Consider the following 19,683-nt stretch of genomic DNA (forward strand, 5'->3'; position numbering starts at 1 on the left):
GCTCCCTCCTCGTGGTCGCATTTAGTGAAGGAGAGGTCACAAATTCCACTTGTTCTTGTGTTTTGAGTCATCGTCTCCCTGCTTTCACCTCCACTGGACTAATCGAATCAAGCGGAATCCGTGATTTAGTAGCCGGTAGGACACGACGGGAGCGTCACGCGCAAAGCCGAGACAGGCCCAGATGTGAGGGAGAGATGAATAATTGAGCGTGCGATTATTCCTCTTACGCACGCAACGTGTTGCGACTCTGTGCGTTTGTGTGTGTGTGTGTGTGTGTGTGTGGCCTCCGTTGTCGTCCAGCGATCCGTCCCAGAGTGACTCGGAGTCCAAGAACTTCTGGTTCAACATGCAAGCGCTGACCGCCTACCTCAGGAAAGCCTCGGAGCAAAACCCCGCTGCCTCCTACTACAACGTGGACATCCTCAAGTACCAGGTCAGAACATGATGCCTCGTGTCAAGCCACAGAAATCATCGCCATCATGAGACGAGTTAAGTTGAGCGTGTGTAAAAGTTAACTGGGGTCAAACAACAACGTGACAGCGGAAACCGTCATATCTCTAATCATCTTTCCCTAATTAAAACGAATGGCAATGCCATTCATCCGGTCCAGCCCCCCCCCACCCAATAAAATACCAAATATTCTTGTAATGTGTGTTTTAATTCAAAGGAAATCGCACTCTTAGGTCTTGTACTTCATAAAAACATACAGTAATAACTGAATTAAATAGAATGTAAAGAAGGAAACCGTTTGTGTATCATGATTAATTCATTGGGCATTGTGCTCCTCCTTCTGCTGTGTGTGCCTTGGCCACCAGGGGGCGGTATAATATATACAGACATACTACATGTATATTTGATAAAGAAACACAATAAGACCATCACAATGAAGTCATTTTTCGCGGACATAAAGAATATGTCTGTGAGTACTGTTGCATGTACTTTCTACATGTGTTGCTAGGTTTTGTGTTCAAGTATAAGTTGTTTGCAGGTTTAAAACTACCGCAACATCACTGCTAGTTTAGGTTTTTGTATACATTTATATCGGAGTTTTGTGCAAAAAAAAGCCGAAGAAAAAGCAGTACTTGACTGCGCTTATGTGCGGTGTTGCGTTTAGGTGCAGTCAGACGGGATCCACTCCACGCCGCTGAACCTGGCCGTATACTGGAAGTGTGCTTCGAACTCCACGGAGCTGCGCGTGGACTACCGCTACAACCCGGACTCCATGGCGGCACCGGGTCCGCTGGGCAACCTGCAGGTCCTGGTGCCCGTGGACGGGGGCGTCACCAACATGCAGTCGCTGCCCGTCGCCCTCTGGTGGGACCCCCGCACACACAAAAAAAAAAAAAAACTCTCAAACTGGGTTCGTGAGACAGAACTTGGTGGCCCGCAAAATAATTAGCAGTGAAAGTGTTTCTATGAGTACAGTTTGTTTTTTCTCTTTAACGAGGTTTTAATTGTAGCGGCGAACATTTGAAATTCTAAGATGGGTTTATTTCTGATGGCAGTGAGTTCCAGAGTTTACAGCTCGTGTAGGAGAAGGCTGACACAAGACAGAATGGGATTTTGCAATCACTGATAGGATTGGGATGTATGAATAAAGTCAGGGTGTTTTTGTTCAAAAGAACTTTAACAATGCATATAATAACACGAACAGTTATTTATTGCAAACTATTTTGCATTCCCCCAAGCGATGGCTCACAGACTCAAGTTTGAGAAGCCCAAAGGGCATTTGAAGGTTTTTAGGTTGTGAGTGTGTATTTCCTGGTGTCCTTACAGGAACGCGGAGCAGAATAAATGTCTGTGGAAGCTGAGCGACATTTCAGAAAAGTCCGACAACGAAGGTGGCGTCTTTTATTTCATATATTTAACAGAAGCGGTGCCTTGGCTCGCGAGTTGAATTGGTTTTTGTGACAGGCGCCGGCTCTCTGCGGGCCAAGTTCGAGGTGTCGAACGGCCCGTCCGACCCATCCACGCTGGCGGTTCAGTTCCTGAGCGAGGGCAGCACGTTATCGGGCGTGGACATGGAGCTGCAGGGCAGCGGCTACAGGCTGTCGCTCAGCAAGAAGAGGTTTGCCACAGGTGAGGCCGCTCGCAAATTCCATTTTCATCTCCATCAAAAGACACAAGCGCCACGAAGCCATTTTTGATCTCAAGTGATTTCACTGTTTGCTCGTAAAAAGGTGAAGAGTCGAGGTGTAAGAAAACACAATAACATATCATACTAAAGCTGCTTATGAGCACTTTACAGATGTATGATTATTTTATCAATGTGTCATCCATATGAGGACAAAATGAGGTTGTTGTTTTTTATGCCACTAATTTCACAGGTTGCTTGTCAAAGATAAAAACAAAAATCAAAGTGCAACAACACAACAACCAGGTAGATGGTTATTTTGCCAATATGGCGTCCTATCAAGCCGTAAGGAGCACAGAACCGCCCCTGCAGATGACGTTACAAGCTGCCATTGTTGAGCCCGTTGTCCTTTTCCCCTCAGGTCGCTACATGGCAGATTGCTGAGGCTGTTTTCCCTCGACTCGCTTTAAACAAAAGTTACCCCGGACCCCCTGCCGCCGCTGGGAATCACTACAATAAAGCAGCACTGAGTACTGAACACTGTTTAATGGAGAAATAAAAAGCAACGCAAAGGTGAGCCTTGGGGGGGGGCGTGGAGCTTCTGACGTCTTAAGTGACGCGTTCAGGCTCTTTATACTTTATGGATTTATCCAAATCATCAGTGTATATTTGAAATCATAAAAAGAGGAAGAAGAAAAAAGAAAAAAAAAACACTAACAATCTTTTCGGGCGCTCTTTATTTTTTCACCGCAATTCCGCACACTGTGTAAAATTAACAGCTAAAAAAAAAAAAAATCTTTGATCGTTTTGTTTCTCTTTAATTGTGAACGGTTTGCAATGGATGAAGTGTCAGTCTCATCGCACAAAAAGAGAGAGAGAGAGAGAGAGAAGGAAGAAAAAAAACAGGACCTCAGTGCCTCCTCGCAAAAACTGTGCTCGTTTTTTTTAAACGCACGTTCGGGTTTCAGGGCTCTTTTGTCAACGTCCTTTTAAAATGTTTTTTAAACAACTGCAAAAAACGTTGCAATGCTTTAAAAATCCTCCGAATTCATTTGTAGCCTTTCAAACGAAACTTGAAGATTTTTGTTTGTTATGACATTTTGTGCCACCCCCCCCCCCCCCCCCCCCCATCAGCGAAGAAACAAAAACGCGCCTGAACGATAGCGCTAACCTGTTGTTGGGATGCCGAAGGGAAGACGTCTTCCGAAGATTTGTTTTTTACAAAGTTTTTGACGAGCGATAGCTTGGAAAAACAAAACAAAACAAAAAATCGCCCGATTGGCATCGTCCGTTTAAGCATCCGCCATTTTGAACCGCCACTTTCAGCAAGCTGGTTCTTGCTCGCCCTGAACAATAACGAATATGAATTGAAAAAAAAGACGTTCTATTTACGAGCCTCCATCTTTGGTCACTTTTTTTCTTTGTGTTTGTATTTAACAGATTTCCTTTTTTTTAAAAAAAAAAGGACATTTGTGTAAATGATTCTCATAATTTGTACATTTTTTTACAAGTATCAGCCACTTTTTTTGTCTCTACGTAATGAATTCTCACTGTGCCTGTATTAAATGTGTAATATATGAATACATACAAATATATGAATGACTACTTTGAGGGCTTGGTGTCATTTCTTTCCACACACAGTGGGTACGGAAGGTTTTCAGACCCCCTTAAAGGTTTCACTCTTTGTTATATTGCAGCCATTTGCTAAAATCATTTTTCATTTTTTTCCACATGAATGTACACACAGCCACCCCATGTTGATAGGAAAAAAAACAGAATTGTTGACATTTTTGCAGATTTATTAAAAAAGAAAAACTGAAATACCACACAGCCATAAGTATTCAGACCCTTTGGTCAGCATTTAGTAGAAGCAGAAGAAGTCTTTTTGGGAATGTTGCAACAGGTTTTTCACACCTGGATTTGGGGATCCTCTGCCATTCCTCCTCGCAGATCCTCTCCAGTTCTGTCAGGTTGGATGGTGAACGTTGGTGGGCAGCCCTTTTCAGGTCTTTCCAGAGATGCTCAATTGGGTTTAAATCAGAGCTCTGGCTGGGCCATTCAAAAACAGTCCCGGAGTTGTTCTGAAGCCACTCCTTCGGTATTTTAGCTGTGTGCTTAGGGTCATTGTCTTGTTAGAAGGTGAACCTTGGGCCCAGTCTGAGGTTCTGAGTACTCCGGAGAAGGTTTCCTCCTGGACGGAAACCTGTGCTGTGTGTACATTAATGAGGAAAAAAATGAACTTAAAATGATTTTAACAAATGGCTGCAATAGTAACAAAAAGTGAAAAATTGAAGGGGGTCTGAAAACCTTCCGTACCCACTGTGTATATATTATATATATTACGAAAAATAAAGAAAATCATTTTCGTTGGATTACAAAATGACGAAAACATGGACTGCATTCAAAAGCTGAGAAACAAAATACAAAACAATTATTGGCGTACTTTGGATTTTTCTTTTTTTTTTTTTTTTTTTTTTTTAAATGTGACTTTTGTTTTATTGTTTTCCCCGAAAAGTCCCAAAATTTGGACATGCGTGCTTTCCATCGGACAACTTACACACTGCACATCACAAAGTTTCCCTAGCAGTTTGTTTACAAAATATCCGTTTTTTTAATCTTGAGCCAAAACACATAAAAAATCTTTTTCTTTGTATTAAAAAGAGAAAAAAAATTCTACAGATGTGCTTTTCGTGGAGCACCGGTGACCATTTGCCGTTTTTTTGCTGTTTATTTACAACATTGACCATATGCATACATACACACTCGACAATACAAAGTTGATTTTGTTCAAAATGTCGCCCTGTTCAGCATGAAACGCTGTCTGGTGAAAATTTTGTCATCAGAAACACGAAAATATATTTTTTGTTTTTATCCAAAACACACAGAAAATATCTTCTGATTAAAAAAAAAAATAATACTAATAATTTGGCAGACATTTTTTTTGAATGAAATATCAGCTCCTTCACTTCCTGTATGCCTTTAAGCACTGTCCAACGAAAACCATGTATCGCCTAATGTTTGGAGTCTTTTAAGCGTTCTCTGAAACACAAAGATAAATTACTGGATAAAATACCCCAAAACGAGCCAAAAGTTCTTGCTGTATGTCTGAGAATGAAGATTTTGCCCCTCCGCCCTCTCTGTTTAAAACACGCGAGCCATCAGTATTGGGTCCAAATATTTCCCTGTCAGATGAAGAGGAAGAGATCCTCGGGCCTCCCGGGTGTGAAGTTGTTTTTCCCCACCAAAGATTTGCGAGGGGCTGTCGTGTCCAACAACTCCTGTGTGAGAATTTTATGGAAATATTTTGTCTGTATGCTCACATATAATAAAATACCCTGTTGATACAGCAGTCAAGATGAAAAGCGACATATTTCCAGTTTCACATTAAGCTAAGAGTACTCCAGTGATTTCCTTGCTGATATTTGGATTAATGGCAGGGGCCTGCTCCGAAAACCGCAAAGCCGTTAACGACTATTTAAAGAAGTCAACTTTGAACTTGGTTGTCTGGTGTCGATCGGACGACGAGAATGTCGAGAGCCTCCGACGTCTTTGTAGTCCGTGTTTGTCCAAAGGCCCGGCGGAGTCGTCGGCTTCCCCGCGTACCCACATCACTGACTTTTATGGACCATTTAGAATTGATGTGGCCGTTTGCTCTCGGCGAAGACAACCATCTGAACAAACAAGAGGACGCCGTAACTCAATTGCGTGAATATGGACTCCCTGCTCCTCCTCGGATTCCCCGTCCCCGCAGGACCTCTTTTGGAATAACTCAGACCCCGACGGACGGCCGACGGTTCACATTTTCCACGAGGCAAGAACACCGAGACAGACCGTCGAAATATCCTGTCAAATGATCAACTCTCTCTCTCTCTCTGTAGATTCTCAGTCATCCAGGTCATGCTAATCCGCAAAGGTTGAATCAAGGCAACTGGACTGTTCCTGTTTGTTGAAGACGGTTCACCTTTAATCCAAAAGAAGAACTGAAGAAGCTTTTTGGGTAAAAGGGGAACCGGCTTCAACAAAACACAACAGTCCAGCTGCTTTGATTCAACCTTCACGGAGAATCAACTCAGTCGTAGTACAGAAGTGAGAAACCAAAAGCTAGTTAGCCATCAAACAAGCCCATCCAACCACCGACTGACCAGCCGACCGAACACTGACAGGAACAACGCAGCCGAAGGCCTGAGATGGCCGATAAACAAAAAGCAACCAACCGACCAATCAACCGAATAGCCAACCGATGTATCAACTAACCAATCTACCAAAGCCCAATCAACCTAAAACGCCTGTCGACCAGAACACGCGCAAACCACTAACTAACCAATTCACACTAGCAACAAACCTACCAAACGGTTAACCAACTAATCGGCAACAAATCAACTAATGCGCAATCATCCAAAATTGGCCATCAAGCAATCTATCAACGGACCTCTCAACCAAAACGTTAAATGAAAGGCAGCCGACCAATCAATTTACATCAGCATCAAAATCACTCAACAACTAATTGAAAAGCAACCAACCAACTAATCAACCAACTCGCCAACCAATGTGTCAGCAACCCACCAGTTACATCAGCATCAAACCAACTAAACAAATCAAGCATCAACCAATCCTCCATAAATGACTCATCCTACCAACCAATCAATCACGAGCAACAAACCTACCAAACAGCTAACCAACAATCTATCAACTAACCAGCAAATCAAAGTAGCAAGCAAGCAATCCTAAAATGAGCGTTAAACAAAAGGCACACCACCAACCGGTCGACCAATCGACCAACCGGCGACATCAACGACCAACCAACCAGTCGACCAAGCCGCCGCCCACAGTAACTTGTCAACCAAACTGAGCAAAACCACGTGCAACCCAACAAGCACCGAAACCTGCGATTGCTGCCCGTCGTACTTGCTGCGGCGCGTGCAGAAGCTCGCTCGCGTCCTTCCCGAGACAAACGGGATTAAAATGGCCAATCTGGAGCCGGGTCCAGTCCGCCTCAACAGCCCGGGGAAAGGGGGCGGACCCTTCCGTGCCGTGTTCACGCAGCCGTGTCACATACCATTTCGTCACGGCAAGCGCAAGCGTGTGTGTGTGTGTGTGTGTGTGTGTGTTGGGGGAAGATGGCTGAGACGTGCTCACATCTTAATTGCAATCGCTGCCCTTGAAAAATGGGCCGTTTTGGTCCGGATTTACACTGCAGATCCCACAACAAGGGAAATAAAAGCAAACAATGTAGAGCATCTGGTTGCACAAGTGTGCACACCCTCGTAACTGCAGACGTGGCTGAGTTCAGAATGAACCCCAAATAAAGTTCAGATGCTATACTAGTCTTTTCCAGACATTTTTGGTGTGGCATCTTACTTACAGCACAAGCCGAGAACTTTTAATGTCTCAGACGGAGACTCGGTCATAAGAAGGCTACAAGAGTGAGTAGACCCACAAAGAAGTATCGGGACGTCATGTCCAAAAAGACCCAAGAAATGTTGTTGGTCCTGGGGAAAATGTACTTTCGATTGCAACCCTGCAAAGAAACGTCAGCCCCGGAAGACGGTTTGACCCGGCAACACGAAATTGGTCGAACCCACCCAAAAAGTCTCAAGAAGCACAGAAAGCTGAACATTTTGGTTCAAAGCTGATAGGTTGGGCTCATTTTAGCCATTTAGGTTTGTCCCACCAATTTAATTCACTTTCAGAAGAGGCCTGTTTCGCATCCGATGAGATCCGATTCCAGACATCATTTTTTTGGGGCCCATTTACATCTCCCGTCCTCAAAAACTCACCCTTTTTTTCCCCTATCCTGTTGAGAATGTATTCACTTGCACCCTCCTTCCCCTGGAATTTTGGAAAAAACAAATAAGTCCCCAGAGATGTTTTTACTTAACACCATGAAATTTGGTAGACATGTCTGTCACAAGCAGACCGCAAAAAAAAAAAAAAAAAAAGTCTCAAGAAGCTGTGCTAAAAAAGACAACAGGAAGTCTGCCATGTTGGTTTGAAGAGGCCATCTGTTGTTTTTCCTCTTTTAAATGCCAAATGAACCAGAAGCCCAGGGGGGATCAATACCACGCACGCACGCACGCACACACACACACACTTGTCCAGTTGATAAATATTTGGAGTTTTCTAATTGAAATTGAATGTGCGCTGCTTCAGTTCTGGGGGGTCTTGAAACACATATGGACACATTGTGTGCCTGTCTGATACACACACACACACACAGTTACACTTTAGGACAAAAGGAACCACTATGATGTGTGTGCGTGTGTTGCAATTCCGTGTGTTGCGATTGTATGTGTGTGTGTGAGTTGTCATTATATGTGTGCCACTAGTAAACTGTGTGTGTAGTGATTGTTGGCACTTACACACACACACGATGCATACACAAAAGCATGTTTGCATGTGCACTCGGCGTGAACAATTAATGAACACGCACGCACGTGTTGTGCAGACAGTTGTTTCCATTCTTCTCTATTTTTTTTTTTTTTTTTGTATCATTAAGCAAGTGCAGCATGTGTAGCGCACACGGAGGTTGTTGGCATGTAGCGCGTTGCTGGCGTGTCGCAGCTCACGGAGGGCATGTTGCGTGTTTAAGTGGCCGCATGGCACTCTGGCGTCGCCCGAGAACTTCCGCATTGAAGAGGAAGACGAAGGGGGGGGAGCCTTTGTAACGCTTTGAACGTCTATCACGGGGATTTGGTTCCAGACGCGCGCGCCACCGACGGTGAAAATCCACGATGTAGAGAGAACATATTCAAAAAAAATAATATTTGCAGATTTACCCCTCCCACATGCTTTAAAACTCTTTCAAATGCACTTTTTAAAGTATTCCTTACAATTCATCTTAACAAAAATCATACTACCTTAGTGCTAACATATAGAGGGAAATGCCATAGACGAGCTAATGGAAATTAGCATAGACATTATTCTAACCTTGAAACAACTGCTACTTGAACACGGCCGTAGCAGCAACGTACGTGAACAAAGCATCCGACAAGAGTCACAGGTGATTATTCTTACAGGAATGTTGAGGCACAGCGTGGCACCAGGCCGAGGGCGTGCGTCTTTCAATTCGGACTTGCTTTTTCTTTGGCTTTTGGCGAGCAGCCGCGGTTAAGTTTTCTGCCACACTCTTACTTCGAGCAAACTCTGTCACTCGTTTTGCTCACAGGAATATATTCTTTATCCCCTGCATTTCTAACCGTCTTCTTCGCGTGTGTATACATACACAGTACATATGGATCTATTATCCTGCCCCCTGGTGGCCAAGACGCACACATCACAGAGAATTGCGCAATGTTGAGATTTTGGTTTCCATTTTTTCTTGTTTGTTTGTTTTGCTTATTCCAAAAGAAGGGCGGTGCACTTCTTCTTACACTTGTACTTGGCTTTAAACGTTGACTTTACAGTTTATACAAGCTTTGAGAAAGCCACTCTTAAGCAGAATATGTATTTATTTTCTGTGAGTTCCTTTGTTGTTGTGGTTTTGAGCTTTAGTAACATGTTGCTTGTTGTGAGTGCTTTCGTGTGTGTGTGTGTGCGCCCTGCAGGAATTTTTGTGAGGGGGGCCACAAGTAGCAACACCAAAATCAGCACCACACCGGAAATCGTACGCGCACGTACACGCGCACACACACTAAAGCCCTCCTTGCTCTCGGCTCCTTATTCTACTTTATTCTACTTTATTATTTTATTATTATTATTATTTGAACGTACAATCCTGCGCTTTTTGCTTTGCCGTTAAATGTGCTAAATGCGAATAAGTAATTCATATTGTGACTTAAGTTTAAATTTGGACATCTATTTATGCCTTCACTAATGTACATTTTGTTACTTTAGCTGGATTTTTTGTGTGTGCTCAAGGGTCACATTTTTTTTATTTTTTTTTTATAAAAGAAAAAAATAAGTTTATTTTGATTAAAAAAAAGTCATTCTCATTTACTGGCATCATTGATAATGTAATTATTCACAAAACAATTATTAGCGAAAATACATTTCAAATGTAAAATACAAAACTGTTTATTTTACTAAGATTGTTTTTTTGTTTTGTTTTTAGTATTACTGAAGATAAATCATTCACAAATCAAGTTAATCAATAATGAATACATGCATTTTAATTAACTATTTTTATGGCACACACACACACACAAACTTGATGCAAGGACCGTTGAAAATGTAAAATGCTCCAGTGGGACGGATTTAAAATAATAATTTGTAAATAAAAAATGAGTGGGCTGTGTGTGGCCCATGGACCATACTTTGCCCATCCCTGACATAAATCTTGAAAAAAAAAAAAAAAAAAAAAAGTATTGACCAAAACGTTTTCCTGAACGAATTTAAAGTGACATTTCTTTTTGCACATAAAAACCGCGGCTCAACATGACTTTTTCATCCCTTGTGTGGCCGTCACTCGTTCATTTTCCACTTCAAAGTAATTTAAGAGGGGAAACAAAAACCCACGGAGTCCCGCGAGGGTCGTCACGTGCTTGTTTGCTTGCCTTTTATGAGCAAAACGTTTCAAATTCAAAGGAAAGTTGCTTACAAATGGCGCTGTCGTCCACCTGCAGCAAAGCGAATCTACTGGTAATGAGATTTTATCGTTGATTCAAGATATTATCGTTGATTTGAACAAATATGCTTCAAATGATAAACGCAGTTTAAGTGTCCGCCTCAACGTGGGCGCGTGAACGCAACAGGTGTGTGTGTGTGTGCGCGTGCGAGTAACACGTTTTGTTTGAAAAATGTTTCTTCTTTTTCTTTTTAACCTCATTACACAAACATTATGATCCTATTAGTATAGCAGAACCTTTATTTGTTAGTTTATTTCCGTGAGATGTTCAAGTCCGGTAGTTATTTACAATAAAAAAAAAAAAGTTAACACTCAAGTTAATTATAGTTGTTGGGGTTCCCGCCCCCCCCCCCCCCCCCCCTAAAAAGTTGCGTATCAGTTAATATGGGGAAATAAATGTTTGTTTTGTATGAAGAAAACAGTAAACGTGTTTTTAATTCGATCCCCCCCCCCCCCCCAAAACGTCAAAGTCTTTAAAAAAAAAAGTCATATTTAGCAATGCAAAGTGGTCGCAAAATGACGTCAACGAGCTCGCGCGCGCCAAATGGATTCCAGGCGCGGAAAAAAAAAAAAAAAGTGTGTTGTGGTTGTTGTTGACGACACGCGCGCGCACGAGCCCGCTCACTCTTCCTGACGGTGACGTTTTCATTGCGGTGCTCCGCGTGTGACGTCATGATCAGATGGTAACTTCGTGTGATTTTTACGGATGTATTGTTGATTGTGCGTGTTTTGTGTGTGCGTCATTTGTAGCTATCTAATGTATCCTTGGTGCGTTTATTTTTTTGTTTGAATATAGTTTGGATTCAAAGTGCCACGTGGATTCATTTGTAGTTTTCAAATAAAGGCCGATTGAACGTTTCGAAAAATCATTTTCGGAACTGTCAATAAGTTCGACATAACTGCATAACACTAAACATCAACATCGACAGTAAAGTTTTTAAACTGTTTTCACAATTCTTGTTGTTCTTCCTCTCTTTGTGTATGAAATACCTCATTCAACTAAAATTCTCTTTTCCCATTTTTTAAATAAACAAATTAGAATAAAACCCTCTTACATAACATTTTAAAAACACATTTTCCTCGGCGGGCATTCCAGCAGCTCTTTTTTTTTTCCTATTTATTTTGCTATTATTTGTTTGTTTATATGTATGACCATTTAACTCCGTGAAGCACTTTGTGAGTCCTCTCTGTAAAAAGTGCGATATAAATTTCAACAATTGACTTACCGTAAGTAAGATATTACAAAATATATATTTTTCAAAAGTATTTTCAAAATGCCATCTATACAGTAGTGATCTAAAACAGTGAGCATTATTCATTTTATGTACAACTCGTGATGCGATGGAGGCAGGCGTGTACCTAATGCTGACCACTGTGTGCATGTCAATCATAATAATTATTCCCCCCAAAAAGCAGTTGGAAGTTGTTTTACTCTACTATTATTTTGCAATACACTCTATAATAATAATAATAATAATAATAATGAAAAAAAAAATAATAATAAAATAATGCTACTTTATATACAGGTGTATGTAAAAATGAGTGAAGAATGAAGAGAACATTAAATAAGTCATATATACAGCTGACATTAACTTTCCTTTTAAAAAATAAAAAAAAGTCACCCCAAAACTTTTGGCTGGTTTTGTGTGTGTGTGTGTGTGTTGCGTGTGCGCGTGCGGGTGTGTGAAATGCACGTGAACCCAAATAATGAAATGTGTTTATATCCAGTGTTGATGAAGGCGCTCCAGGCCCAGATGGACGAGCGCCGACATTCCCGTCGCGTCCACGAAGGCAACAGTAGGTCTAACGTTTCCCCACTCACACAAATTAGGGGCCCGGCGGGAAAAGTAAACACGAGAGAATTATTTGGGCAAGAGATGGCTGGGGCGGGGGCGGGGGGGGGGGGGGGGGGGGGGGGGCAAAGAAATTCCCGTGTTTGTATTAATATTCCACCTCTGGGAAAACTCCCGTCGCTGCCAATTTGAAGATGTCGATTCCTGACTTGATTTAACGAAGCGCTCGACGGGGAGAAAGAAGAAGCACGGAGGAGGCGGGAATGTTTAAAGATGGAAAATCACCAATTATTTGGGTTTCCAAATGTCTTCAGGAGCACATGTGGTCCTCGTTTTTTTTTTTTTTTTTTTTTTTTTTTTCAGGTCGGGACAGGCCGAATCTCCGTGGTGACCCCGTGACCCCCGGCTCCTCGGAATGACACGATTCCGCCCGTCTCGCTCCCCGGCCCCGGAGGTTCAAAGTTCACCGGCGGGGAGCAGCAAATTAACCCAATGTGTCAAAGGCGCCATGACACCATGTTCACATTCGGAGGCCCCAAATGAATCCGCGTTTGAAGGCTTTTTCATACTCCAAAGTACGAGAAAATCAACATTGGACTCCAAAGAATTGCCACCATTGCGACCCCCTCCCATTTTTATTGGGCGGAAAATTCAAACCCCTAAGGCTTTTTTCACTTAGCCGCGTGAAATTTAATCGCAATGTCTATCATGAGTAGAGCCGTAAAAAGTTTCAAGAAGCCATGCCCGAAAAGTCTGCCATTTTGGTTCATAGCGGCCATTTTCCCTTTAAAAGACGACCTGTTGGTGGATTGATTTATTTTATTTTATTTTACAATTCGACCCCTGTAGCCACTTTCACTGAGCAACGTGAAATTTGGTCAAGGTTTATCATGAGTAGACCCACGAAAAAGTCTCAAGAGGCCTTGCCTGAAAAGACACGGGAAGTCTTCCATTTTGGTTTGAAGCGGCCATTTTAGGGTCATTTCGGCCATTGACCTTCTAAAAGCCGGATTTTAAACACAATTCCGCCCCCGCGGCCAGTTTCACTTCGCTGCGTGAACCTTAACACCGATTGGCCATTATAAGAAGACCCACAAAAAAAACTCTCAAGGATTCATGTCCGAAAAGACATGGAAAGCTGCCATTTTGTTTTGAAGCGAACATTTCGGGGTTATTGCTGCCATTTACCTTCAAAAGTCAACTTGTCTGCAGAATTTTTGAAAATTCAGCCCCCAGGGCCAGTTTCACTGAGCAACATGTTTTTTGGTTAAAATGTCTATCATGAGTAGACCCGCCAAAAAAAAAGCCCACAGGAAGTCTGCTATTTTGCTTTGAAGCAGCCATTTTCGGGTCATTTTGAAAGTTTTTGCCCAAATTTGAACTACGTATATTAGACAGATGGCTGATGCTAAATTGTGAAACATTTTTGTTTTGGCCATTACGTGTTTGCTAACTTTGATGACTCGACATAAAACACAAAACTCTATCGTAATAACTTCCAAGATAGAAGAAACGGCCATTTATTGCTGTGAAACACTTCTTCTCCTTCTTTTTCTTGGTCTTCTTGGTTTTTCTTCTCCTTTTTCCTGGTCGTCTTCTTCTTGGTCTTCTTCTTCTACCTCATCTTCTTGGCTTTTCTTCTTCGGCCGAACCGATCCCGAGACCCCGCCTCCTTTCCCGGGAAGATCACCTCGCGGGTCTCGGTGGCTCTGCGGTTAAAGACGTTTCAGTTCAGCTGTCACAAATTATGTTGGCCTGCCCAGCTGTCAAAACAGGGTGGGAGGGGTCTTCGTGTGTGTGGAATAGGGGGGCTGTTAGTGTGTGTGTGTGTGTGTGTGTGTGTGTTGGGGAGGGGCTGTCATTTCGGTTCCAGCTCGCATGCCATGAAAGGACATGGGGACGGGGGCGACGGGGGGTGGGGGGGGCACGGGGGGCTTTAAACGTCGTGTTTGGACACAAGCAATTATCTCTAATTATTGTTTTTCTTTTCAGTTTGCCCGTCCCGATGGAGGTCCGACATGCAATAATCCGCTCCGGTCGGCCGGGATCGGGCTCGGGCCCGGACGGGGTCCCCTTAGGACCTGGGCGGCTTTCATCTCAATGTGAGTCAGGAGTTGATTCAAACGTGGACTGATGGGAGAATTAACCCCCGGGACCCAGCTTTCAATGGGCTCAGCCGAGAGATTATGTGTGTTGATGGCAGCCTTTTATATGCGAGCACAACTTAGCCTCTGTCCACACCTACGACACCATTATTTGGAAAAACTTACTTTACTGGGCCACACCGGGAGCAGTTTCTTTTTTTTGTTTTTTTTTTTTTGTTCGACAATTCATGTAAAAACATATTTTCTGGCTGTCAAGTGCACGCCAGAGCAGCAGGTGGCGCTAAAACGTATGACGCTGACCTGTACCTACCAAATTTCCACTTGAGGACCATTTTGGCTATTTCCGGCGGTGTCAAAGATAAATTCCTTGTGGAGATTTCGTCTGATTGCTATCAAAATTGAGCCTCGTACATGAGACAGACTGACAACGCTGAATTGGGAAGAAGTTCAGGTTTTCTCATTGAAGTGTCGTCGGCGCATGTCGGCAAAGTTTCCCGACGGGCCACAAAATACGAAACCGATGACGTCGCAAAGTGAGGCATTTTCTTTTTTCACGAATATTCTGTTGAAACTCGGCCCTCCTCCGACGCGAAGTGCGCTACGTGACAAATGTGGCGGTCCTTGGCGCAATCGCGAGGCAGACCTCTTTTTTTTTTTTTTACAAAAATCCCGCTTGCATCCTTTGGTTTCGGCGCGAGAGCCAAACCCCAAATAAAAGGCACGCTCGGGCCAAAACCACAAAGTTGAAGTCCAACATGGCCGCCAAGCCAAGGGAGGAAGAGGAAAGGAAGAACAACAGAAATAGACCTGCGTGTTTGTCATCAGTAAATCAATCATTTCAATCGATTAACGCTCAAGTACGTAACCCGAGTGTTGTCTACGAGCAGCAGCTAGCATCCAAATATTAGCGACGACATCAGAGCATTTTGTTTTGAAGCGGCCGTTTCGGTGTCATTTTGGTCACATCCCCTTCAAAAGCGAACCCGCTCCTAGATTTTAGGAAAATTCAGCGCCCGCAGTCAATTTCGCTTAAGAAAATGAGATTTGTTAGACATGTCATTCATGAGTCGAGCGAGAAAAAAAAAGTGCAGAATGTCTGCCGTTTTGGTTTATCGTCTTCACCGTTTGTCTTCAAAAGCCAACTTGTCGCTGGACTTCTTCCCAGGATTCAGCCCCTGGAGCCACTTCCACTTAGGAAAATGATATTTTGGAGACACGTTTGTCACGAGTAGACCCAGGAACAAGTCTCAAGAAGCCATGCCCGGAAAGACATTTTGATTTGAAGCCTCCGATTTGGAGTCGTCTCGGCCATTTCCCGACAATAGTGAACTTGTCCATGGATTTCTTTAGGAAATTCAGTGGCCGGAGCCAATCACAATGAGAAAAATCATACTTGGTAGACATGTTTGTCACGAGGAGACCCAGCAAAAAGTCTCGAGAAGCCACAGGAAGTCTGCCGTTTTGGTTTGAAGTGGCCATTTTGGCCATTTCCACCGCTAATAGTACTTTTTCCCGGTCCTTCAGAGACGGACTTGCCCGAGAGATTTGATCCGACTGCTCCTAAAATTTCAATGACACAATATATACGAGACAAATGGGCAATGCTAAATTGTAAATCGTTTGCATTTTCATCATTACGTTTGGGTGGAGCATGGCGGTTGAATTTGCTGACTCGCCATTGTTTATTGTAGTTTTCGTTTTGTGTTATTGTGACTGAAAGCGAGGCGCAAATGGTGCAAATTTGCCGTTTTCAAATGAGTCATCAAAGACATAAGAAGTGTCTTGTGTGCGGTACACATGTTTGTGTGAGAGAGGTCTTTGTTTCGGGGGGGGGGGGGGGGGGTTGTCTGCGTCTGTGTTTGATTTTGACCCGATTGAAACCCAAAACTCGGGAAAAGCTGACAAAACACGACGTTCACCAGGTGGTTAATGAGCGAGCAGAAATGACCAGTTGACCAGCATCGTATTGACGAGCCCACTGTGATGCGCCCCCCAAACTTCAGTCCGTCGCCCGGACCCCCATCTGCAAGATATTACACACCCCACTCCAAGGGGGGGGGAAAAAAAAAAAACAGTGTTTGTTGAACATGTGCAACAGACGGGTGGTCCCATGATAACGCCGTACGTCTTCATGATGTCTCCGAGTTGGAGACGCGACTGCACATCCTTTCAAGCCTCGGTTTGGATACATTTATCGTATGAAAAAGTATCAATTGAAATACTCGTATCATTTAGAAAACATAAATCTTCACACTTGTTTAAAAATATGAAAGAAGTAAAAAAATATAAAACCAGAAATATTTTTTCAAAAGTTACAACACGCCTTAATTTCAATACAATCATACATTAAAAAAATTTTTTTAAATGTTATAAAAAAATAATAAATCAATTACAAATATATACAATTCGTTAGATAGAAAATATACATATTAAATACAAATGGTCTTCCTCTTTTCCTTTGGGCTTGTCCCTTTAGGGGTCGCCACAGCGCGTCATCCTTTTCCATGTCAGCCTATCTCCTGCATCCTCCTCTCCAACACCAACTGCCCTCATGTCTTCCCTCACGACACCCATCAACCTTCTCCTTGGTCTTCCTCTGGCTCTCTTGCCTGGCAGCTCCGTCCTCATCATCCTTCTACCAATATACTCCCAATTTCTCCTCTGGACGTGTCCTAACCATCCAAGTCTGCTCTCTCTCACTTAGTCTCCAAAACATCGAAGCTCGGCTGTCCCTCTGATGAGCTCATTTCTAATTTTATCCAACCTGGTCACTCCGAGAGCGAACCTCAACATCTTCATTTCCGCCACCTTCAGCTCGGCTTCCTGTTGTCACTGCAAACGGGAAGGGGCTCAGGGCTGATCCCTGATGCAGTCCCACCTCCACCTTAAATTCCTCCACTTTTCCATCAACATCCTCAAGGCAAATAATGCATCTGTGGTACTCTTTCTAGTCATGAAACCATACTGCTGCTCGCAAATACTCACTTCTGTCCTGAGTCTAGCCTCCACTACTCTTTCCCATAACTTCATTGTGTGGCTCATCAACTTTATTCCTCTATAGTTGCCACAACTCTGCACATCACCCTTGTTCTTAAAAATGGGCACCAACACACTTTTCCTCCATCCTCAGGCATCTTCTCACACGCTAGAATTCTATTGAACAAGCTGGTGAAAAACTCCACAGCCACCTCTCCTAGATGCTTCCATACCTCCACAGGAATGTCATCAGGACCCACTACCTTTCCATTTGTCATCCTCTTTAATGCCTTTCTAACTCCACCCTTACTAATCATTGCCACTTCCTGGTCCACCACACTTGCATCTTCTACTCTCCCTTCCTTCTCATTTTCCTCATTCATCAACTCCTCGAAGTATTCTTTCCATCTATCTAGCGCACTACTGGCACCAGCCAACACATTTCCATCTCTATCCTTAATCACCCTAACCTGCTGCACATCCTTCCCATCTCCATCCCTCTGTCTGGTCACCCTGTATAGATCCTTTTCTCCTTCTTTAGTGTCCAACCTGGCAGACCAGTCATCAAATGCCTCTTGTTTGGCCTTTGCCACCTCTACCTTTGCCCTATGTCGCATCTCAATGTATTCCTTTCGCCTCTCCTCGGTCCTCTCGGTGTCCCACTTCTTCTTCGCTAACCTTTTTCCTTGTATGCTTTCTTGAACTGCAAGGTTCCACCACCAAGTCTCCTTCTCTCCTTTCCTGCCAGAAGATACACCAAGTATCCTGCCTGCCTCTCTGATCACCTTGGCTGCAGTGGTCCAGTCTTCTGGAAGCTCCTCCCGTCCACAGAGAGCCTGTCTCACCTCTTCCCGAAAAGCTGCACAACACTCGTCCTGTCTCAGCTTCCACCACATGATTCTCTGCCTTTGTCTTCTTAATCTTCCTCCCCACCACCAGTCATCTTACACTCTCCCCTACCACTACCTTACAGTCGGTAACCTCCTTCAGATGACATCGTCTGCACAAGATGTAATCCACCTGCGTGCTTCTATCTCCACTCTTGTAGGTCACCCTATGTTCCTGCCTCTTCTGGAAAAAAGTGTTCACTACAGCCATTTGCATCCTTGTTGCAAAGTCTACCACCATCTGTCCCTCCAAGTTCCTTTCCTGGATGCCGGGACTTACCCATCACTTCTTCATCACCCCTATTTCCTTCACCAACATGTCCATTACAATCTGCACCAATCACGACTCTCTCTCTGTCCGGGATGCTCAGAACTACTTCGTCTAGCTCCTTCCAGAATTTCTCTTTGACCTCTAGGTCACACCCTACCTGTGGGGCATAGCCACGAATCACATTACACATAACACCCTCAATTTCAAGTTTCAGCCTCATCACTCGATCTGATACTCTTTTCACCTCCAAGACATTCTTAGCCAACTCTTCTTTTAAAATAACCCCGAATCCATTTCTCTTCCCATCTACACATTAGGTCAAATAATTTCAACCCTGCCCCTAAACTTCGAGCCTTACTGCCTTTCCACCTGGTCTCCTGGACACACAATATATCAACCTTTCTCCTCATCATCATGTCAACCAACTCCCAAGATTTTCCTGTCATAGTCCCAACATTCAAAGTCCCCACATTCAGTTCTAGGCTCTGTGCTTTCCTCTTCTCTTTCTGCCGAAGAACCCGCTTTCCACCTCTTCTTCTTTGACTTCAACCCACAGCAGCTGAATTTCAACAACAAATACTGTATACAATTTCATTGAAACAAAATAGTACAGTAATACCAAAATAACAATAAAAATATTTAAAAATTGAATTTGAAAAAGACATCACTAATACTACTAAATGTTTAATTAATTACATTAAATATATATATATATATATATAATTTATTCATGTATTTGCTGTGGAAAAACATTTTTGGGGGGAATTGTATATTTAGAAGAACACTGATTTGTGATTAGCGTTGATTTTAGCATTAGCATTTGACTCAAAGAGTTTGAAGGCGCGAGTAGCGACGCCTTTGTCTGTTTGTCAGGATAACTTCTTGGATAAGGTATCGTCACAGATTTGGATAATTCATGAATCACAATCAGATTGTTCAAATATCGGACACAACAAGTCATATTGTGTCCGATATTTGAATGACTTGAATGTTATTCATTCATTACAAAGACTC

At 43.1% G+C, this 19,683-nt stretch overlaps 1 protein-coding gene and 1 long non-coding RNA gene across 8 annotated transcripts in view; both read left to right on the forward strand.

The window, feature by feature from the left end:
- fcho2 (FCH and mu domain containing endocytic adaptor 2) overlaps positions 1–3,685 on the forward strand; it is a 48,787-nt gene extending 45,102 nt beyond the window's left edge. For 6 of the 7 annotated variants that reach the window (XM_061798840.1, XM_061798841.1, XM_061798842.1 and 3 more), the window contains 5 exons: positions 301–433; positions 1,115–1,314; positions 1,777–1,841; positions 1,915–2,079; positions 2,496–3,685. In XM_061798840.1, the coding sequence (XP_061654824.1) occupies positions 301–433; positions 1,115–1,314; positions 1,777–1,841; positions 1,915–2,079; positions 2,496–2,518 (586 nt within the window). In that variant the 3' untranslated portion in view covers positions 2,519–3,685. Of the gene's footprint in view, positions 1–300; positions 489–1,114; positions 1,315–1,776; positions 1,842–1,914; positions 2,080–2,495 lie in introns of those variants that run through there. The other variant, XM_061798844.1, reaches the window with a different exon arrangement.
- An 878-nt stretch (positions 3,686–4,563) lies between these two features.
- Positions 4,564–19,326, forward strand: LOC133489777 (uncharacterized). The gene is made up of 3 exons (XR_009791993.1): positions 4,564–10,651; positions 12,366–12,434; positions 14,423–19,326. It is a non-coding gene; the product is annotated as an uncharacterized LOC133489777 (long non-coding RNA).
- The last annotated feature ends 357 nt before the right edge of the window (positions 19,327–19,683 follow it).

Source organism: Phyllopteryx taeniolatus, chromosome 15, assembly GCF_024500385.1.
Source record: "Phyllopteryx taeniolatus isolate TA_2022b chromosome 15, UOR_Ptae_1.2, whole genome shotgun sequence".
Classification (NCBI taxonomy): Eukaryota; Metazoa; Chordata; class Actinopteri; order Syngnathiformes; family Syngnathidae; genus Phyllopteryx; species Phyllopteryx taeniolatus.